General features: G+C 37.3%; 1 protein-coding gene across 1 annotated transcript in view; it reads right to left on the minus strand.

Moving 5' to 3' along the window:
- Window positions 1-17,452, minus strand: part of NUP210 (nucleoporin 210) — a 70,741-nt gene that overhangs the window by 28,513 nt on the left and 24,776 nt on the right. Inside the window, exons 12-20 of the mRNA XM_082322389.1 lie at window positions 15,852-16,007; window positions 12,556-12,754; window positions 11,106-11,251; window positions 8,716-8,937; window positions 7,242-7,415; window positions 5,760-5,952; window positions 5,371-5,477; window positions 2,855-2,959; window positions 2,618-2,719 (exon numbers count right to left, since the gene is read on the minus strand). Coding sequence (XP_082178515.1) covers window positions 2,618-2,719; window positions 2,855-2,959; window positions 5,371-5,477; window positions 5,760-5,952; window positions 7,242-7,415; window positions 8,716-8,937; window positions 11,106-11,251; window positions 12,556-12,754; window positions 15,852-16,007 — 1,404 coding nt within the window. The remainder of the gene's footprint in view (window positions 1-2,617; window positions 2,720-2,854; window positions 2,960-5,370; window positions 5,478-5,759; window positions 5,953-7,241; window positions 7,416-8,715; window positions 8,938-11,105; window positions 11,252-12,555; window positions 12,755-15,851; window positions 16,008-17,452) is intronic.

A 17,452-nucleotide genomic window follows, 5' to 3' on the forward strand; every position in this document is an offset into this window, starting at 1 on the left:
CCACAACAAATCATTCAGAGCAATGAAATTTTTCTTAGTGGAACGAAAACCAAAACGATAAGGAAGAAAAAAAAATCAAGGACAGAGACTCTGCTTATAAAGCATTGGTATAGCTTCCTACAAGATTTATACTTTACAGTTATTGCTTTTAATCTGAATGAATAGCCAAAATCTGGTGGTAGATCTTTCCAAGTAAGAGGACAATTGCCAAATCAGGTATTTCTTTGATACAACTATTATTATTTTATTAATTTTTTTATACTAAGAATGCACATGTTACACTTCTCGGAATACAGCAAGAATCAAACAATGAAGAAAGAGACCTCTGCTCACAAATACAAGCCCTCAGAACTAGGCACCAATCCCAAAGTTGTCTCCACACACTTTCTCAAGGCCATGCCTCCACACCTTGCTCACATCATCTTTGCACTTCTCTTGCAATTTGACTGACCTTGTCACACACCTTAGGGACGATCCCAACTATTCTCTTCACCTTTGCAGGTACCTTCACTTTGGCCAGAGACAGCACAGACTTCTGGTGTCCTATTCTATGCACTCATCTGGCTTATGAAGTGTCCATCACCTCTTTGAAACAAGGGGTGATGGACAGCCAGGACCCCCAGTTCAAAGGAATTTAATATAATTCATAGCATTACTTGGCAGCACTACGGGAGTTTGCAGTAAGAGCAGTGGAAAGAGCTGACATTTTGTTCTTTGAGGGCACCACTCTTACTTTTGCCTCAAAATAGAAAGGAATATAAAGTTTTAATAAATGTCAGCTTTCAGAACAGCAGCAGTTCCCAAAGTGGGTGGGTAATATAGGCACTGGAAGCAGTTATGGAAACAGCCATGGAAAGCAGAGAAGGGGATGTGGCCAGGAGGAGATAGCCAGCACAGCCAGGCTGGGAGACCAGAGAAAAGAAGCTGTAAGAGCAGAGGGCCAAAAGGGAAAGCAGTGCTACCACAACTTACAAAAACTGTTCCTGTCCCAGCTACCTCTTCTGTTCTCATCTGTTATTAGGTGTTCGGTAGCTCCCTAGTATACAGTGTATTTCACTGTTTACCACTATGTATTTCACTGTTTACCACTATTCATTCTTCTCCCATGCTACCACTCACATCCAGAAAAGCTGCCGTGTCGAAAAGAGGGTAAGAGGTACAGAATTTATCCTTGGCAGTCCCAGTAAAAAGTCTGAGAATCACTACTTTAAGTAATTTGAATTTAGTTTCTCAGAATAGTTTGCTACCAAACCATCCTATATCAACTTAGCTCCACTGATACCTGCCACAGCATCATCCTGGCACAGACTGGAATTGGCTGATTTTCTACACAAACGATTCTGCTAGCTTCCATAGAAAGATAAATCCATAGACAATACTGGGATTTAACTCAAGCATAGCATGCAGGACTAGCAAACTTTTAAAATATGGAGTTTTGAGGGATTTTTTGTTTGGTTGGTTTTTTTAAATGGTTTTTTAATGTGTTAAAAAGTGGAGTTTTCTCTCCTTTAATCTGACACGTAGTTAAAATAAATCTGTTTTTGTACTTCACAAAGCTTATCTTGCTGGGACTCTTCCACTACTTATGTTCACTGCTCTCTTCCGAAATTATCTTGTGTACATCAGTTAAAGCACTGCTAAACCCATGAGGGAGATCTGACTGAAAAACTATTAAGAGTTGAAACAGTGTACAATGTACAAAACCAAGCTCATCTCTTCTATTTTTTCCCCCACCTCTCTGTCTAGCTGACTCGATTGGAAAAATATTCCCACCTTACACTTTCAACAGTTAATGAAAATATTTCACCAATACTTTCCATATTGTTAACAATGAAAAAAAAAAAAAATCCACCTTTATCATCATTATTTCACAACTTTATCAACGTTATTTATTACAAGATAGATCTGTAAATTATAAATTTTAAAACAACTTGTGTCACTTCCAGTTCTTGTCTAATGAAAGCTACAATGCAAATATATACTTTTATTTTTGTTCATAGAATGCATCTGATATCCTGGGCCTGGATGAAGTCAAGCATACCTGTAGCTTAGTTGTATCTTCTAGTGGAAAGGTGCATTATAAACTTAATAGGGAGATCAGAAATCAACTATTTAACAGATATTTATTCACAAAATCAGGATGAAATACTGTGATAGCAAAATATCCTGAAATAGCACAGGAAGAAGAATTTGAAGGTTTCAGAAGTACTGGGCTACAACAAATATTCCAATATTATTCTAGAAATTGATTAATCTTTTGTATAACACTTCTGAATAATTCTGTCACATTACTTTTCATTTTGTGTTTATGAAATCAGGAACACTTTACTGCAATATTGTAATGGGTAAAGAACAACTTGGTACTGGCTTTTATCTTGCACAGATTATACATATGCATCACAACTGTAGTGAAACAATTTCCTATACCTAAAACTATACCTGAAATTGCTAGTGCAAAGATCCCCTGTCTGAAGTTTGACTGTGACAGGCAGACATATCCAAAATTCAGTTACTGCCTCTCTATCCACATGTACTGGAAAACGACCAATAGTGATGAAACTGCAGAATGATATTCATATTGGCAAAAAGCTATAAAATAACAGAATACTTTACTCACCAAAGCAATACCTTGAGTTTCCTCATGAGCCACTCTTACAACATTTGCAACACTGGTATTAATGAAAAAATATCCAGAACCTTCTTTGATGAAAAGTTCTGCCTGCAAAACCAGAAAAGGATCCAAAATTAGATTGTAACTTTCTAGTACACTGCTAAAACTGGTATCCATACACATATCGTACAATTTTTTACGTTTTCCTCCCAGCAGTTAGAAAGTAGCAGAATAATTGCTTACCTGTATGTCAGGGTGATTGTAAATGGAGACATCAGTAGGGTTCACTTTTACGTCTTCCACTAGTATCAGTTCAACAGTGGCAGACACTGGTAGAAGAGGTTCATACTGAAAGAAACAATTCTGTTACAGCAAACACTAAGAATCAGAAAAGAGTGCAAATCTCTTGTATATGCAGGGAAGGATGCTTAAAGCAGACGAACAAAGAGCCAGAGCTGGAGAAGTTTAGGTTAATAGAATGTCCACAAGAGCTAGTAATTGGCTCAGCTGCTAGCTCTCTTCTACAGGTAAGGTCATATACAGGACATGCTATTGTATTCTGCATCTCTGACCAAGACAAAGAACAAAGGCCTATGCATTAAAGATGTAGCAGGATCAGTTAACCAAGTCTGACATACACAGATAGGATATTAACTCAGAGACATGTTATAAGTTCATGCAAAATGATAAAGCATAGAGACAGAATGCTTTCTTCTACTTCAAGATCACCTTTTTAGGATTCTTCCTAGCAGGCCACCAAAAGAAATTCTTCCTTAAACGTAAGTACTTAAACACTGGACCAGATGAAAGTTTAATCATTCACTCATAATAACATTAGCTTAGACAGGGAAAATGTTTTTTAGAGGAAGTTAGTATTATGTACCCATTTCACCTAATTAGTAGAATTATTTCCTTGATGTAGAAAGGATGTCATCTTTCCCTAATGACATAATAGGATGCTCCACTTAAACACGGAACAATGATCAAGACATATTAATATACCATCTATTAAATTTTTGTGGTGTTTTGTGGTTTGTGGTTTTTTGGTTTTTGGTTTTTTTTTTTTGTTTTTTTTTGTTTTTTTTTTTGTCTGTAAGAAAGAAGTATGGACATGTTTGAAAGCAGAATACAGCAGTCTATTTCTAATGTATTTGAAAAAAGCAGACAAATTACCTAATTTAAAGGAACAATACATGAGCCTATGTAACTGTAGCAGAAGTGGTATCTACAACCACTCTTCAACTATCAAAAAGATTCCTCCCAAACTTAAACACAGAGACTAGAACATACGAGAACTCCAGTGCCATTTTACACATATGTATCCCATACTGAAATAAAATAAACTTCCCTGAACTCGAGGAAAAGTTTAGAGAATTCACTTTTCTAGTTATCTCTAAATGTAAGAAAGAACATTGAATATTGGTTTAATAAAACAGAGCACAGTGAATTACAAAATGATTGCACAACACCAAGTGTTCTTATTACAACTCAAGTTTGTTAAGAGAAAAAATGATACAGAACCAAATATCTTAGGTGGCAAAGTAACTGCGTCTCTAATCAAGTAATTTTGACTAAGTTACAGTCAAATTCTTCAGTGGAAATGCATCTACACCATGCTTCCCAACAAGAGCAGACTGGAAACCTCACTGAAAAGACAAGAACCAGCTGGCAATACACATCATCTTCCAAAGAAATTTACTATCCAGATGCGAAACCTCGGACATACTGACAGAAATCTGGGCCATAAGATATTTCACATTACTAGTGCCCATCTGTTACCTGCTTTGAATTGAAAATACTCCCCATTTTACTCTTTGTCTCAACTCTATATTCATGGTACATGTTTCAGAACTGCATAGAGTCAAAACCCACTTAAATCTTAACAAAATTAAATAGAATTTCAATTTAGTGAAGCAGGATATTTTAAGAGTTAGTTACTAGGCATGTCAGGTTGTTCCACAGGCTGAAACCCGCCTTTATATTCAGAGAGGGGAAAAAAAAAAAAAAAAAGTGTGACACAAACAGAAAATTGCCATCTGTTTACATCTGCCTTCTTTGTTCATCATCACTACTTTTTACTGTTGTTCTTCCCTATGTTGAGTATCTACAAACTAAAGTATGTCAGGGAGTGGCTAATGACTTGTAAAATTAGAGCCTAGGCTTATGGCTGGCACTGTACAAATGAGTAGTCTCTCCCTTCTGTATGACCAATGTGAGACCAAAGCAGGGGGTGGGGGAGGGAAGAGTATTAGTCAGAGCCCAGATTTTACATATGGTCCATATGAGGATATGAGCCAGCTTTTGCTTTGCTCATGCAGAACCTTTCTACCCAGTTTTGCAGTGGAAATAACACATTTGCTCTCCCCAGTGACAGCTGTACTAAGCACATGGTTGCTTTAGTGAAGGACAAGCAGCAGAGATTCACCAATTCATTAAAAAACCTAAATTGAAACAAAACCAATTGAAACAATTCTTTGTAAACCCCTTGCCCAGATGGTTTTTTTAAAAAAAAAAAAAAAAAAAGAAAAAAGAAAAAAAGGAATGGGATATATTTGATATGGATAGCAGCACGTAGTGCAGTGGAAAGCAGGAAAAGCCATGAACATTCTAAAAACTTTGTGGTATGAATCTGTCTTCAGAATCAGCTATGGAGCTGCCTTATTTTTACATTACTATACACTGAGGAAATAAATACATAGGAATACTATACATTAAGCATCACAGGAAAATGGCAACAAAAAAAACAGACTTCTCAGTACCGGTACTTTCACTTTAGCCGCTTTAAGATGGGATTGCTGGTATCCTGCTGCAGTTGCAGAGATGGCAGTTGTTCCAGACACATGATGAACTAGAACAGTTTGTAAGCCTGGAATCAAACAAAAAGTCAAATAAATCTGATTAAGGGGAAGAAAAAGATGAAATGTACACTGCTAATCTCTATCACTCTAAACAGACAAGGATTTTCTCTCTCAAAACAGTTTCTAGGCATTGGGTTTGGGTTTTTTGAACACTTAAAATGCATGTTGAGGATAAGCTGAAGTATGACTGCATATTACAGTAATTTCTTTAACCGAGCTCAGGCATTACCAAGTAGATTTAACCCTTACCTTCTTGAAATAATGGAATGCTCATTTAACCTAATTCATACCTTGCATTTTCTTTTGACCGCTTCCATCTTCTTTCAGAGTCAGCTCCATTGGCATATCAGGCTCAATATTAGCTAAGGACATCTTTGTTGATTCCCAGATAATACTAAGAGAACTGAAGTTATCAAATTTACTGCCCTGTTGGTCATATGCAGCCAAATCCAATACTGGATTGCGATAATTTGAAACAGGAACCTGAAAAAGAATGAATATTTTGAACTGAACAGATGCAAGAGGATTTTTTAATCATTAGAAGAAAAAAAAAGTATGCCAAGTTCCATGAGATTTATTATAATACTCATTACATGAGTAATATTCATTAAAATGAGCCATCAATGCAAAGTCATCAAGCTGTACTTCAACTGCAAGGGTTTTTTTGCCGGGGGGTGGGGGTGGGGTGGGTGGGAGGGGTTTAGCCAATGAATTACCTTAAATCAAAAATCAAACCACATCACTCAACTACGTCATCTTTGGAATTCAAACAAATAATGAAAAATACTGCTATTTGTCAGAAAGCATAGCTCAAAATCCTAGTGTTCATCTTGTGAAATGCATTAGCGATAGCAATGTGCTGATGTAGTCTGACTGACACATAACGGAGCTAGAAAAACAGGTTAACTCTGAAGTGACTTACAATACGCAAAAATCTCCTCATCTTGTTATTACATAGAAGTTACTTAAAATGATTCATCAACTCAATACACATTCCAGTTTTATGAAAGCAAGATGACTTTTGTATCTGCCTGGTAATATTATCACGACAAAACAGAGTTTACTCAGAAGAAAACATGTGACAGCACTCATTAGGATATAGAAAAAAGAGTTCTTTATGCTTGATGATCTACAAATATGCACTGTCCATTTATCGTGACTTAGATTTACAAAGCTGAATATGTCTGATGTCACTGAACAACACTCACTGTATATGCTTACATAGGTATCTTCACATCAGCAGTGTTTGTGCCTTTACTAATAAGACAAAACAAATGTACACACATATAATAATATGTGTATGGTAAAATATGTCTCTGTATACTCAATGGAATAGTTAGATTACAATGAAGTGGTATAGGGAAAAAATATTTTCCTTAGAAACAGCTGCTGGAAACATTTATTTCCCTTTCCCCCCGCCTTTTTTTTTTTTTTTTTTTTTTTTTTAAATAAAAAAGAAGTTTATCTCAAGACAAGTCAGAAAGGCTTCCTTATAGTGACACTTCTGTGAGAAGCCACAATCCAAATGCTTTTACATATACTCCTATTTTCTGGTAGGTCCCTTTACAAACCTGTTCAAATGATCACTGTAGGAAACTCACATTCAGACTGCTCTCTGCAGAAGTAGACAATGATACCAGTGTGGCCCACAACACTAGAGTTACTGTGACTCTTGCAGCAAGTCAAATTCTTTATTTCGTATGTGGAGGTCCAAACACTGATTTTTAAGTTATAAGAACACGTTCTTTTCCTGTCACTTTTCTCGGACTTACCACTTGCTTGTTTTGTTGCAGCAAAGGGCAGGAGAGATCAAGCTGAGGACTTCCATAAACAGGAGTCAAAGTGAGTCGTGAAGGGACAGCACAGATGAACTTCACAACAGCAGGCTCAACCGCTGGAAAAGGGTTGGTGATTGTTGGGTTGTTTCCAACTGTTAATGCAATAACCTGTACAATTATGAAAACAGGCAAGTGAGGAAAGATAAAAAGACTACTGAGTTCAGGCATATTCGATTTCACAGATCTCAGTAACACTCTGATGTCAGAATGAACAAGCAAAAATATGATTCTTGGGGATTTACAGCACCAGTAAGACACAAGAAGATGTAAAAGGAAGTGCATATTTCAAGAACAGTTCTATACCATTATCAAAGTACTATTCTTGGGAACTTTTCCTAGGTATGCATGTTTATTACTATCAAACTTGATTCAAACAACAAATCTTTTGTAACTTAAAAACTAAGGGGCAGGTGTTTTTCTTGCAGAGTGAGAACAGAACAGCCCAAAGACAATATTTATGGTCACTTCAGTGTGTTTAAAAACATGTTATGTTTTATTTTACATTCCTTTTTTAGCCCTCAACAAAACAAAGTGGATGTAAACACAGAGAAGGCTATCCCAGCAGGCTGAGGTAGCTTTGGGTACCTGCCTTATCCATCCATGCACTGATGCTAGCCAGAGACATGCAGATGCAATCTGTTCTGGATAACACTGAGGACAGCCAGCCAATGCATGCACAGTCATAGACAACAACAACAACAAAATGTTTTCCCTGTCTGAATTTGCACTTACAGAAATAGCTACACTTTGTACAGTGTCCACTGAGGAAATCAGTTAAACAGTTTGGCAGCCACACCGAAATGCTTAGGCCTTGCAGAATTACAGGAGAAAAACATTAAATCAAAGCTAAATGCTTTAGACTAGCCACAGCAAGTAAAGAAGGATAAATCACTTCTGCACGTTGGAGAAAACAAGACCAGGTGGAAAATGACTACAGCCACTATCACAAAGACTGCAAAAATATCAGAGCAGTAAATTCACATGGCTGTTATTTGTTTGAATAAACAGAATTACACTGGAAGGTAACTTGGTTAAGAGGAACAGGTCAGACAGAAGAGTCAGTTTACTGCAGTAACCTTCTGCTATGATCCTATTTATGCAAACTGAAGCTGCACTTAGTAGGATCTGTTTAACACATTCTACAACATAAGGTTTCTGTGACTTGGCTTTATGCTGCAATAAACCCATTATAAACCACTTTATAACATAACGTTATGAAATGAGCACTCTAAAACCTGTACCAGCATCACAATGCATAAACAATATACTTACCCAAGTTCTTTACTGGCTTATTATAAAAACTACTTGTTATATAAAAGGTATATGGTATCATAAATCTGAAGCTTGTTCTCAGTTGCCTTAGCTCAGTGTTTGATGGAGGGCAATACAAATACCTTCTGGCACTTACTTGCTCTCCCAGGCTTTTGCAAGACACTCTAACCCAATGTTGGATGTTATTTCGAGATGTAGGAGGTCCAAATAAAGACAGACCAATACTTTCTGCATCCTCAGCAGTGATGTTCCTGAAGAACTTTGAAGGTTCTTGTACCCATGGTCTAGGTCCTCCTTCAAATAACATATCTTTAGAGGAACCCAAAGTCACTAAAGCAACAGACGGAGGATCAATAGTCTGTAATGAATTAATTAATTACAAATTAATGATTCTATTTATACATAGTTTGGTTGTACTTTGCAAAAGAAACTTCCTTCTTAATGGAAAAGCTATCTTTGTTACGTTGATTAGTCTACGATTTTTCCCAAACAGTGGTTTGTAAGCATGGTTAACTAAGAACAGAGTTGTACCAAAATAATTAACATCACCCTACAAGAATTCTGTCCAGTCAGATTATATTCAATGGAACCTACAGATCCAAAGAAAAGTTTTAACTACATTCTACTACATTTTTTAAATACAGTACTTTAAATGAATGAAGTAATGTCAAATTTTACTTTCACTTGACAGTGCTCTCTCCAGCACAGTTCTGTGCATGTAATTATTCTCCTACACAAGTTTTACTTCAAACCTCTACAACAAATTCTACATTGATGTGCATCACTGGGACAGCCTGTGCTATTTATCATCACAGAAATTAACTTGACATTTTAATACACAATAACCATTTGTAGCTTCTGTTCCACATCATATTACTTAGGTGTTTAGTCAGAAAGAAATAGCAGCTAACATAAAGGATGGTTCAATTCCTTCCATAGGTGCATTTTGGTAGGAAGAGAGAAGGCAAGGGTTGGCATAAATGTTCCTCTTTCCTCCCATTTACTCCCTGGTTATATTTGTAATATAAAGGTAAAAACCCATTGGAAAACTATGAGATTTAGTCTCAAGTGTCTGCCTGCCCTCTGACTCCTGTTTATCTTTCTCCCACTTCTTATTTTATAATTATTATTTTTATTAAATAGATATCTGACAGAAAAATGCTGCCTTACATTTCTGGGCATCATAAATATTTAATTCTACAGAAACGGGGGAAAAGAATGTGGAAATCACTGTTCTATACTTCAAAGAAGAAGTTTTTCACTGAGATATCTACGAACAGATTTTTTTTTTTTTTTTTTAAAGTGCACTTAGTCTACCCTCCTTGTCACCATGTACTGGCTTTGTTAAGTACCCTAGAATCATTTAACTTTATAGATGAAAAGCAGTGTTACATCATCTCAAGGGGCTTTCCTAATATAAATGTGAATGATACCATACATATGAAAAAATCCTAATTAAAGGGACTATGCCTTTCTCTCACATTGCTGCCAATAATAGAAAGTTTACACACTCTGCTTAGGATGTCTCAGCATCTTCAAATAATTATACTCAGCTATTTAAGATATTTGACAGAAAAGCATATTTAAAAAGAAAAATCAACATTACAGTCACAAATTTCTATGATTTGCACAAACTTTCGTTCCAGATTAGGGGGGAAAAAAGCTCTGGTCAAATGTATTAAGACTTCAGCTTTGCAGATTCAGTGGTAGGTCTCTGAAGATGAGGGTAGCATAAGCATACCGTTTCATATTTCCATATATGGACCCTGTACTTAGGTTTGTTCTTCCTGTTTTCTTTAGTGAACTGTCCAACAGTGAAATATGTTTCTCTCATTTGTAGGGAAAAAGCATGTATTTTCACTGTCATATAGGCAAGCCAGCTTTGCCTTCTTGCAAAAATCAATTTATATACTATGAAAGCAGAAATCATAAGCTAGGTCTACTTCCATTTGCCATTATGGACACAAAATTGTGACTGCCCCCTTATTACCTTAATAGGCCAATTGTTAGTCAGTTAAAATGGACAGTCAAGAAACAAACAATTTGAGTGTCACATAATTTTCCACTCATCTAGAGTCTGCTGAAAAGTAATTTACTAATTCAGGTGTGCTGTGCAAAACAAGATATACATCCTCACTCGGATGAGGTTGACCCCTATTACTATCCTGCGTATTTCTTCAGATGATAGCAATTGTGACTCTTTTGCCAAAAGTCTGAAAAATGGGCAAGGATATCAAATTCACTTTCCACTTCAGAAGTTGTAACAATCTGTTATTTCACTGTCGCACTACTCACTCCTCTCTAGTTGGCTTGCAATGTCCATGTAGGCAAACTCTACTATATATATGCTCCACAGAGAAAGGGTTAAAACACAATTCCCCAAAACAGTCCATAAAATTTTTCCTGTCATTCAACCACCCACCTCATTTTTTTAAACATACTCATTACATAATATCAACTTCCTATTTGTCATTTAAAGGCATTTTAAGTGATGGATTGCTTTAGGAACAGCAAAACCAGACTTACTTTTAATGGCAGATAAGCAGCAATGGTGATACTAGCACTGAGGTGGACATGACCATGGGTGTAACTAACAACAAGTGTTGTGTATCCTTGAGTTTCAGCTTTCACTCTGACTCCACTACAAAAATCAGCAGTTGGCTTAAGCCTTCCTGTCAAATAAATTAAAAATATATAAATACACATTTGGAGAGAAATGCCCAGGCATTTTAATGCAAGTTCAACACAGCTTTTCTTGACAAAAGCATTTCCACCAGAAGTAAATAGAGATGTGTTCTCCAACCAAATAGGTAAAAAAGTTCACTACTGTCTTTCATCTCAAACCCAGCACTTACCGAGTATCCATGTCTCGCAAACTTCTTTATTTTCACACTGTCCTAAACAGGACACGAGTCTTTACTCTGGTACAAACTAATATAAATTCTATCTCTTACTGAATATTCTCATCTTGCTCTTCTAAAATGAAACTGGCTTGTAATTAAGCACAAATAAGTCACACTGCTTAGACGAGCTTCCCTGCACAGAACAACTTCAACTGTAGGCAATACATCATTTCTCTAGTGGAAGATAAGGTATTTTCAGTAAATTTCTCGGCTTGCTTAGAGGACATTTTGGGGTTTGGGAGGGGTCTATTTTTTTTTTTTTTTTTTTTTTGAAACAAACAGTACAACAGCATACTGCATAGCAACATTTAAAATAGCCGCCTCTCAGGCAAACAGATGGCACAATGGTTTTACTGGCTCAGTAGCAGAGCTTCCATACAAGAGACACCTGGAAAAAATTAATGGTACATCTGAATAACATACTGAATTCAGTAAACACAGGAACAAGCGCATTGCTCAGTGTCCCCTTAGCCCAGCAACATTAATGGCAATCTTTAAAAACAACATGCATACTCCATACTCTTAATAAACCTGACAAGAGGCATTTCTTAAAGCAATGAGCTTAACAATGACAGAGCTTTGGCAAAATTTAAGCAGCTGATTGTCTTAGTTCCTTGTGAACAAACAATGAACAGTGTCTTTATAGAACTGAAAGTACTGCTGGACAATTTGGGCAAAGCAGTTATTAATCTTAGTGTGCTTGTAAGTCTTCCAACGCTACCTCAAAACACAATATATGTGGACCCTTCTTATGAGAAAACCCATCAGCTTTGTTACAGAAGCGTGTTAAAAATACTAAATCAGTAGAAAGACATATGGGAGACTACACATTATCCAATAAAATAATTGCCAAAATGCTTTCAGAGTCCCTCAAAACATCAAAAATATCAAAGGGAAGTTCTGCATAGAAAAGTACACACATCCTCAAAATAAAACTACTCTGATCCCCACCTCTGAGGTTAAGCACCTCTGTGGGAATACTGTACACAGCAATTGAAACAGTGATTTAAAGGAGATGTGTGACTTAGTAACATCTTAATTTAACTTTCAAAACAGGGAGGGGGCCAAATCACCTTGAAGTGGCCTGAACACACCACGGTTTTCTACTTCCACAACTAGATCAAAGTGTGAGCAGTCGCTCAGTGGTACCGTCTCGCCCCTTTCAACATTGGTTAGGCCATTAATCCTCAGGGGCAGCTCCAATATTTGGCCAACACGTGCTTCAACTTGACATGGTGTGAATTCCATCCCACTAGGTTCAGTTACGTACACCTGAAGGAGGAAAGAAACACAGGACATAGGTGTATGAACACAACCCCACAAAAAGGTATCGGGGGGGGGGGGGGGTTGGGGGGGGGGGGTTGGGGTGGAGAAGAATAGACTTCACTATGCTCTCCTTATTTTCATTAGCCCAGTTGCTGAGTTCCCTCTGATGGCTGGAAAAAATTCTCAGATTCAACAGTGCTTTTGTGTTTACCTGCAGCAGAAAGGTGTCAGAAAGGGCCAGAAAAAGCTTGCTGCTATTTCAGTGCTCTTTTCCCATAACAGTCCAAGTTCACATTAGTTTGGTGATCCTTTTACTGCTACTTCTATAATTCTCTCTTCTGCTTTGTTGATTTTAAAGTGTGGACTAAGTTGCACGAGATCTCCAGGAAGTACTATAACCAACTGGGATAGATTTAGTATCCAACCTTGACTTTCACAGCGTAAATATTTGAGCTAGACCTGACATAGTTAGCAAGACTCCCCAGCCTCCATCACTCACAGCAGCAGGTATGTAGAAGTTAAGGGAACTAATGACCCAAACATTTCCTCAGTGTTGTTTTTTTTTGGTTTTTTGTTTGGTTGGTTGGTTGGGTTTTTTTCTTTCTTGCATGTCTGTTGGCAAAACATTTTTAAAGGTGTCCAGGGCTCAATGTTTCCCCACAGTAATATGTCAGAAATCTAAAATAAGTGAACAAATATCTACTGCCTAATCTAACAACCTTCTGCTTCAACAAATAATCTTTATGTGTGAGATACTTTTGAAATCAAAAGGATTACTTTCAGAAATAAGACTGGCAGAAACAGATCTTCCATGCTATTATAGCTGGTATGTTGATGAACAAGCCTTAACTGTATTATTCGTTATTCTTATTTGCTACTTTTTCCATTTATGTTAAAGAATCCGCCACAGACAAACTGCATATTTTGTAATAATCACTATGATCAAAGCTTTTCATTTGCCATATCTTAACTTCCTAACCATCTGCAAATAGCTTCAGAATAGAATATTGAACCATATGGTACAGAGTTAAAACTGTAATCCTTGTGGAACATCGTTAACTCTTCTTACAACTTGCTCACTGAGGTCAGTAAATAGAACTCTTCAGAGTTATTTTACAAAGAATGCAATTCCTAACACAGGAACAAAGGCATTCAAAAATAACCTATTCAGATTGTGCAATACACTGCTCTGAAAGCTCACATGAAGAGAAGTAATTTTTCTGTCTTCAGGCTTTGGCTTATGTTTGAGGATAAGAAATTTTAACTGAAAAATCTTTATTCCTGTATCTCCTGCTGGTAGCTGTTGCACTGCTAAAAAGCAGCGTCCTGGGTTGTCCAGAGAATAATTTCAGAGCAAGTCTGTAAACTAAATTCTACACAAATTTTAATTTATGTCATTATTTTAAGCATTTAAGTCATTATTTTAAGCATGAATTTTAGTACCTCTCAAATCCATTTTGTAGAATTGACATAAATAATCTGAGCACAAAACCCAAGCTAAGTTGCCCCTCAGAAAACCCAGCATTAGTAGATGCAGCTGTTCCAAGTAAAACTTGGCTAGAAATATCTTTCCCAAAACACACGTACTGAGAGGGAGAGGAGATATGTGCTCTCTCTTCATTATGGGACAGACTTGGCAGTCTTGACCAAACACATTTTTTAACACTTTTGTCAAAAGGGACTTTGGTGCAACAGAAGTGCAGTATAGCAATTACAGCAGTGCTGCACATGGGAATACCTAAAAATTATGAGGTATTTTGTATAGCTAATGTATATATTTGATGCAATCAGCTTGTTCCCCACCAGTTGCTATATTACAGGCATGTAACCTGGAAGTAAGGTGCACTGCCCCAGGGCTTGCAAGACATGCTTCCTAAATCAACTTCTATGCTCCCTCAGAAACAAAGACCATCACCTTTATAGAGCCTTAGCCAGATGGAGGTTGTTTGCTAGTCTCAATAGCATCCGCTTGGCATAAACAAACCTATTTCATTTATGACCATGCAGTTAGACAAACACAGGCTCTGGATCCCAGATTAGTCATACGTGCTCAGCACACTATCTCTTAGTTTTTCTGAGGTCAGGAGCAAGTTTCCTCTTCTCTGTCAGGTTTCCATTCCAATGCTTGGCTCTTTGCAAAAGGCACAGAGTTAAAGCATAGATTAAAATGCCTGAATTTCTGAAGGTAGCAGAGTAGTACTACTTCACAGTAGCGAATATACACCACAGTAGTACTTACTTTCAGTTTCTATTCTATGATGTTACAGGTCTGGCAGTTCTTAACAGCTTGAGAGAGAGAGTAAGCACTGACAGTTTCATTAAGGAACATTATTTGTGTCCAAAGGACACAAGGAAATATTTCCAAATCAGTAACATTCTAGAGAAAAATATTTAAGATTGTAGATTTACAGTGTTAACCAGTGTTAACCAGAGCAGCTTCTTTACCTGTCTTTGCACACTCCTTCCTGTGGGGCCATTACATATACTGTTCCTGTATTTTCTTCACTCTATACCACACACTGATCACCCTGACCAAATCCTAAGAACAGGGTATGATTTACACAGAGACCACAAAATCCCTCTTGGGAGGTATATTTTTCATTCTCATTTTCTCCTAATTTTCCTAAAAGATTATTTTTTCTTGGCCAGCTTTGGTATCTAGATTCATTATGTGACACTGTATTCATTTCAGCCACGCCTCCAGGTAGGAATTTCCTTGTGCATTTTGATGGTATCTGTCATCCTTTTATATCGAGGGAAAACAGCCACCTCTTACCCTGCAGAATGCATTTTTAGATTGGCTTGTCTGCTTAGATGGCTAGGCCAGTAGTAAATTACTATTTCCTTCTTGCACTCAAAACTTTCAACAAGGAAAACGACTTGCCAAGGAAATCAGGAAGGAACAAAAATGGGAGGAAAGTTAATGCAGTGGAAAGAGCTTGAATCCCCAGAAGCACAAACTGTGAAACTGATCACTTAACCTGCCACAGGGCAGGCATGGAAACCTCTTGGGAACATTTTGGAAAGGGGAATGCCATTCTCAACTTCTTCACTGTTTCCAAAAGTCATATTTAAGGAGCGACCAGGGAAAATAGAGTTTTACCTTCATTTCTCCATAATGCAACGGATTCTGAACATCAGTTGCCTGAATAACACTGACACCAATATCACTTCCAGTTGTCATTACTCCTTTGACTGTCACTGTAGCAACTGCCTGGTTAGAATAGGACCAGCTGAAATTTCCACTTCCACCATGAGCCTAGAGTACAGAGAGAAAATCTTTCAAATATTTTATGAAGTATATAATTCTCACATTTCTTAGCTGTCAAGCCTTTGAATATATTGCATGAAAACCAGGGACACACTGAGCAACAACAATGCTATTTTTGAGGAAATACAAATAAAATAACACCTCAGAACTTTCAAATAAGCAAAGTGAAGCAGGAGATGAGACGATTACTACCCTTCGTTCATTTTAATTTCAGCTTTCTTCATGCACATATCCTACGTACTCACCAGCGCTGCTAACCCAAATATCTCCCTCTCAGCTGCAGAAGTCTGATGCTCACAACTCCCAGTGACTGATAGTGCTTAGAGTCAGCAGAGCTCTTCACAAATCAGCACACCAGAGGCCTGGCACGTGGGATCATCATACTTCTGCAAACTCCCACTGTTTTTCTGTTGCTGACAGCCAAAGTGCTGATTTTGGCTCTCAGAGCTGCTAACCTGACACTCTGTACCTACTAGCTTCTTTCAATGGGAATTGTTAAGGGATCTAAAGGGAAGAGAAAAGAAGGTGGGAGGCAGGAAGGGAATGAGGCAAGAAGGGAAAAAAAGAAAAAGAAAAAAAATGTCACTCTCTTCTTGGCATTACTTCTTCATTTTTATGCTGAAAATCAGCACGCCTACCTGCAGCCATTCAACAAACATGCTGCTCCAGCAACTGATCAGTCATGGAATGAGCGACAGACACATATGGAAACTGTCCGCTCTTGCCACAAGCACTGCGAGGGTCTCCAAAATGTACAGGCTACACTCCCACAATGGCTTTTCAAGGAAGGAGTCAGTAACCACCAAACTTACAAGCTCAGGTTTATCATGCAGATTCCCATAAAAAAACCCAGACCAACAAAAACCAAAAACCCACCCTTTTCCTAGAGCTCCCAGCTCTTGAAGGGTTGTTTCACGATTAGAAGAGGTTAAGTGAGTGGAATTATTCTACAGAAGGGTAAGAACTAGTTACTTGATATTATGGTCCACATCAATAGAGACAAATTATTATACTCACTGTATGAGCACCTGGCAGCCAGGACAGGGTAATATCTGCTGCAGGTTCATATTTTATAAAGTGAAGGGCCAAAAAAAAACATTTTGCCAACACAAGCAGAGTATTGTCCTCCTAGATGTGTAATACTAGTTACTGAAGAAACATAAATCATTACAATGCTGTAAAATGTATAGGTTTTAAACATCATTATTGTGAGCTACAGGAAGTGTCTGTTGAGACAAATATTATGCAGAAGGGCATACTGAGAATAATGCATTTTTAAAGCAAGTTTAAAAAAAAACACAAAACTTTCACACCCCAAAATAAATTTCAAAGTTCCATCAGAATAAAATAAGGGTGAACATCAGAGCAATTTTTTGTTTACATGTATTGTTTTAGTTTCTTTAACTTCCTCAGCATTTGCTCTAACTTGTTTC

This window comes from Platalea leucorodia (genome assembly GCF_965183815.1).
Source record: "Platalea leucorodia genome assembly, chromosome: 9".
NCBI lineage: Eukaryota > Metazoa > Chordata > Aves > Pelecaniformes > Threskiornithidae > Platalea > Platalea leucorodia.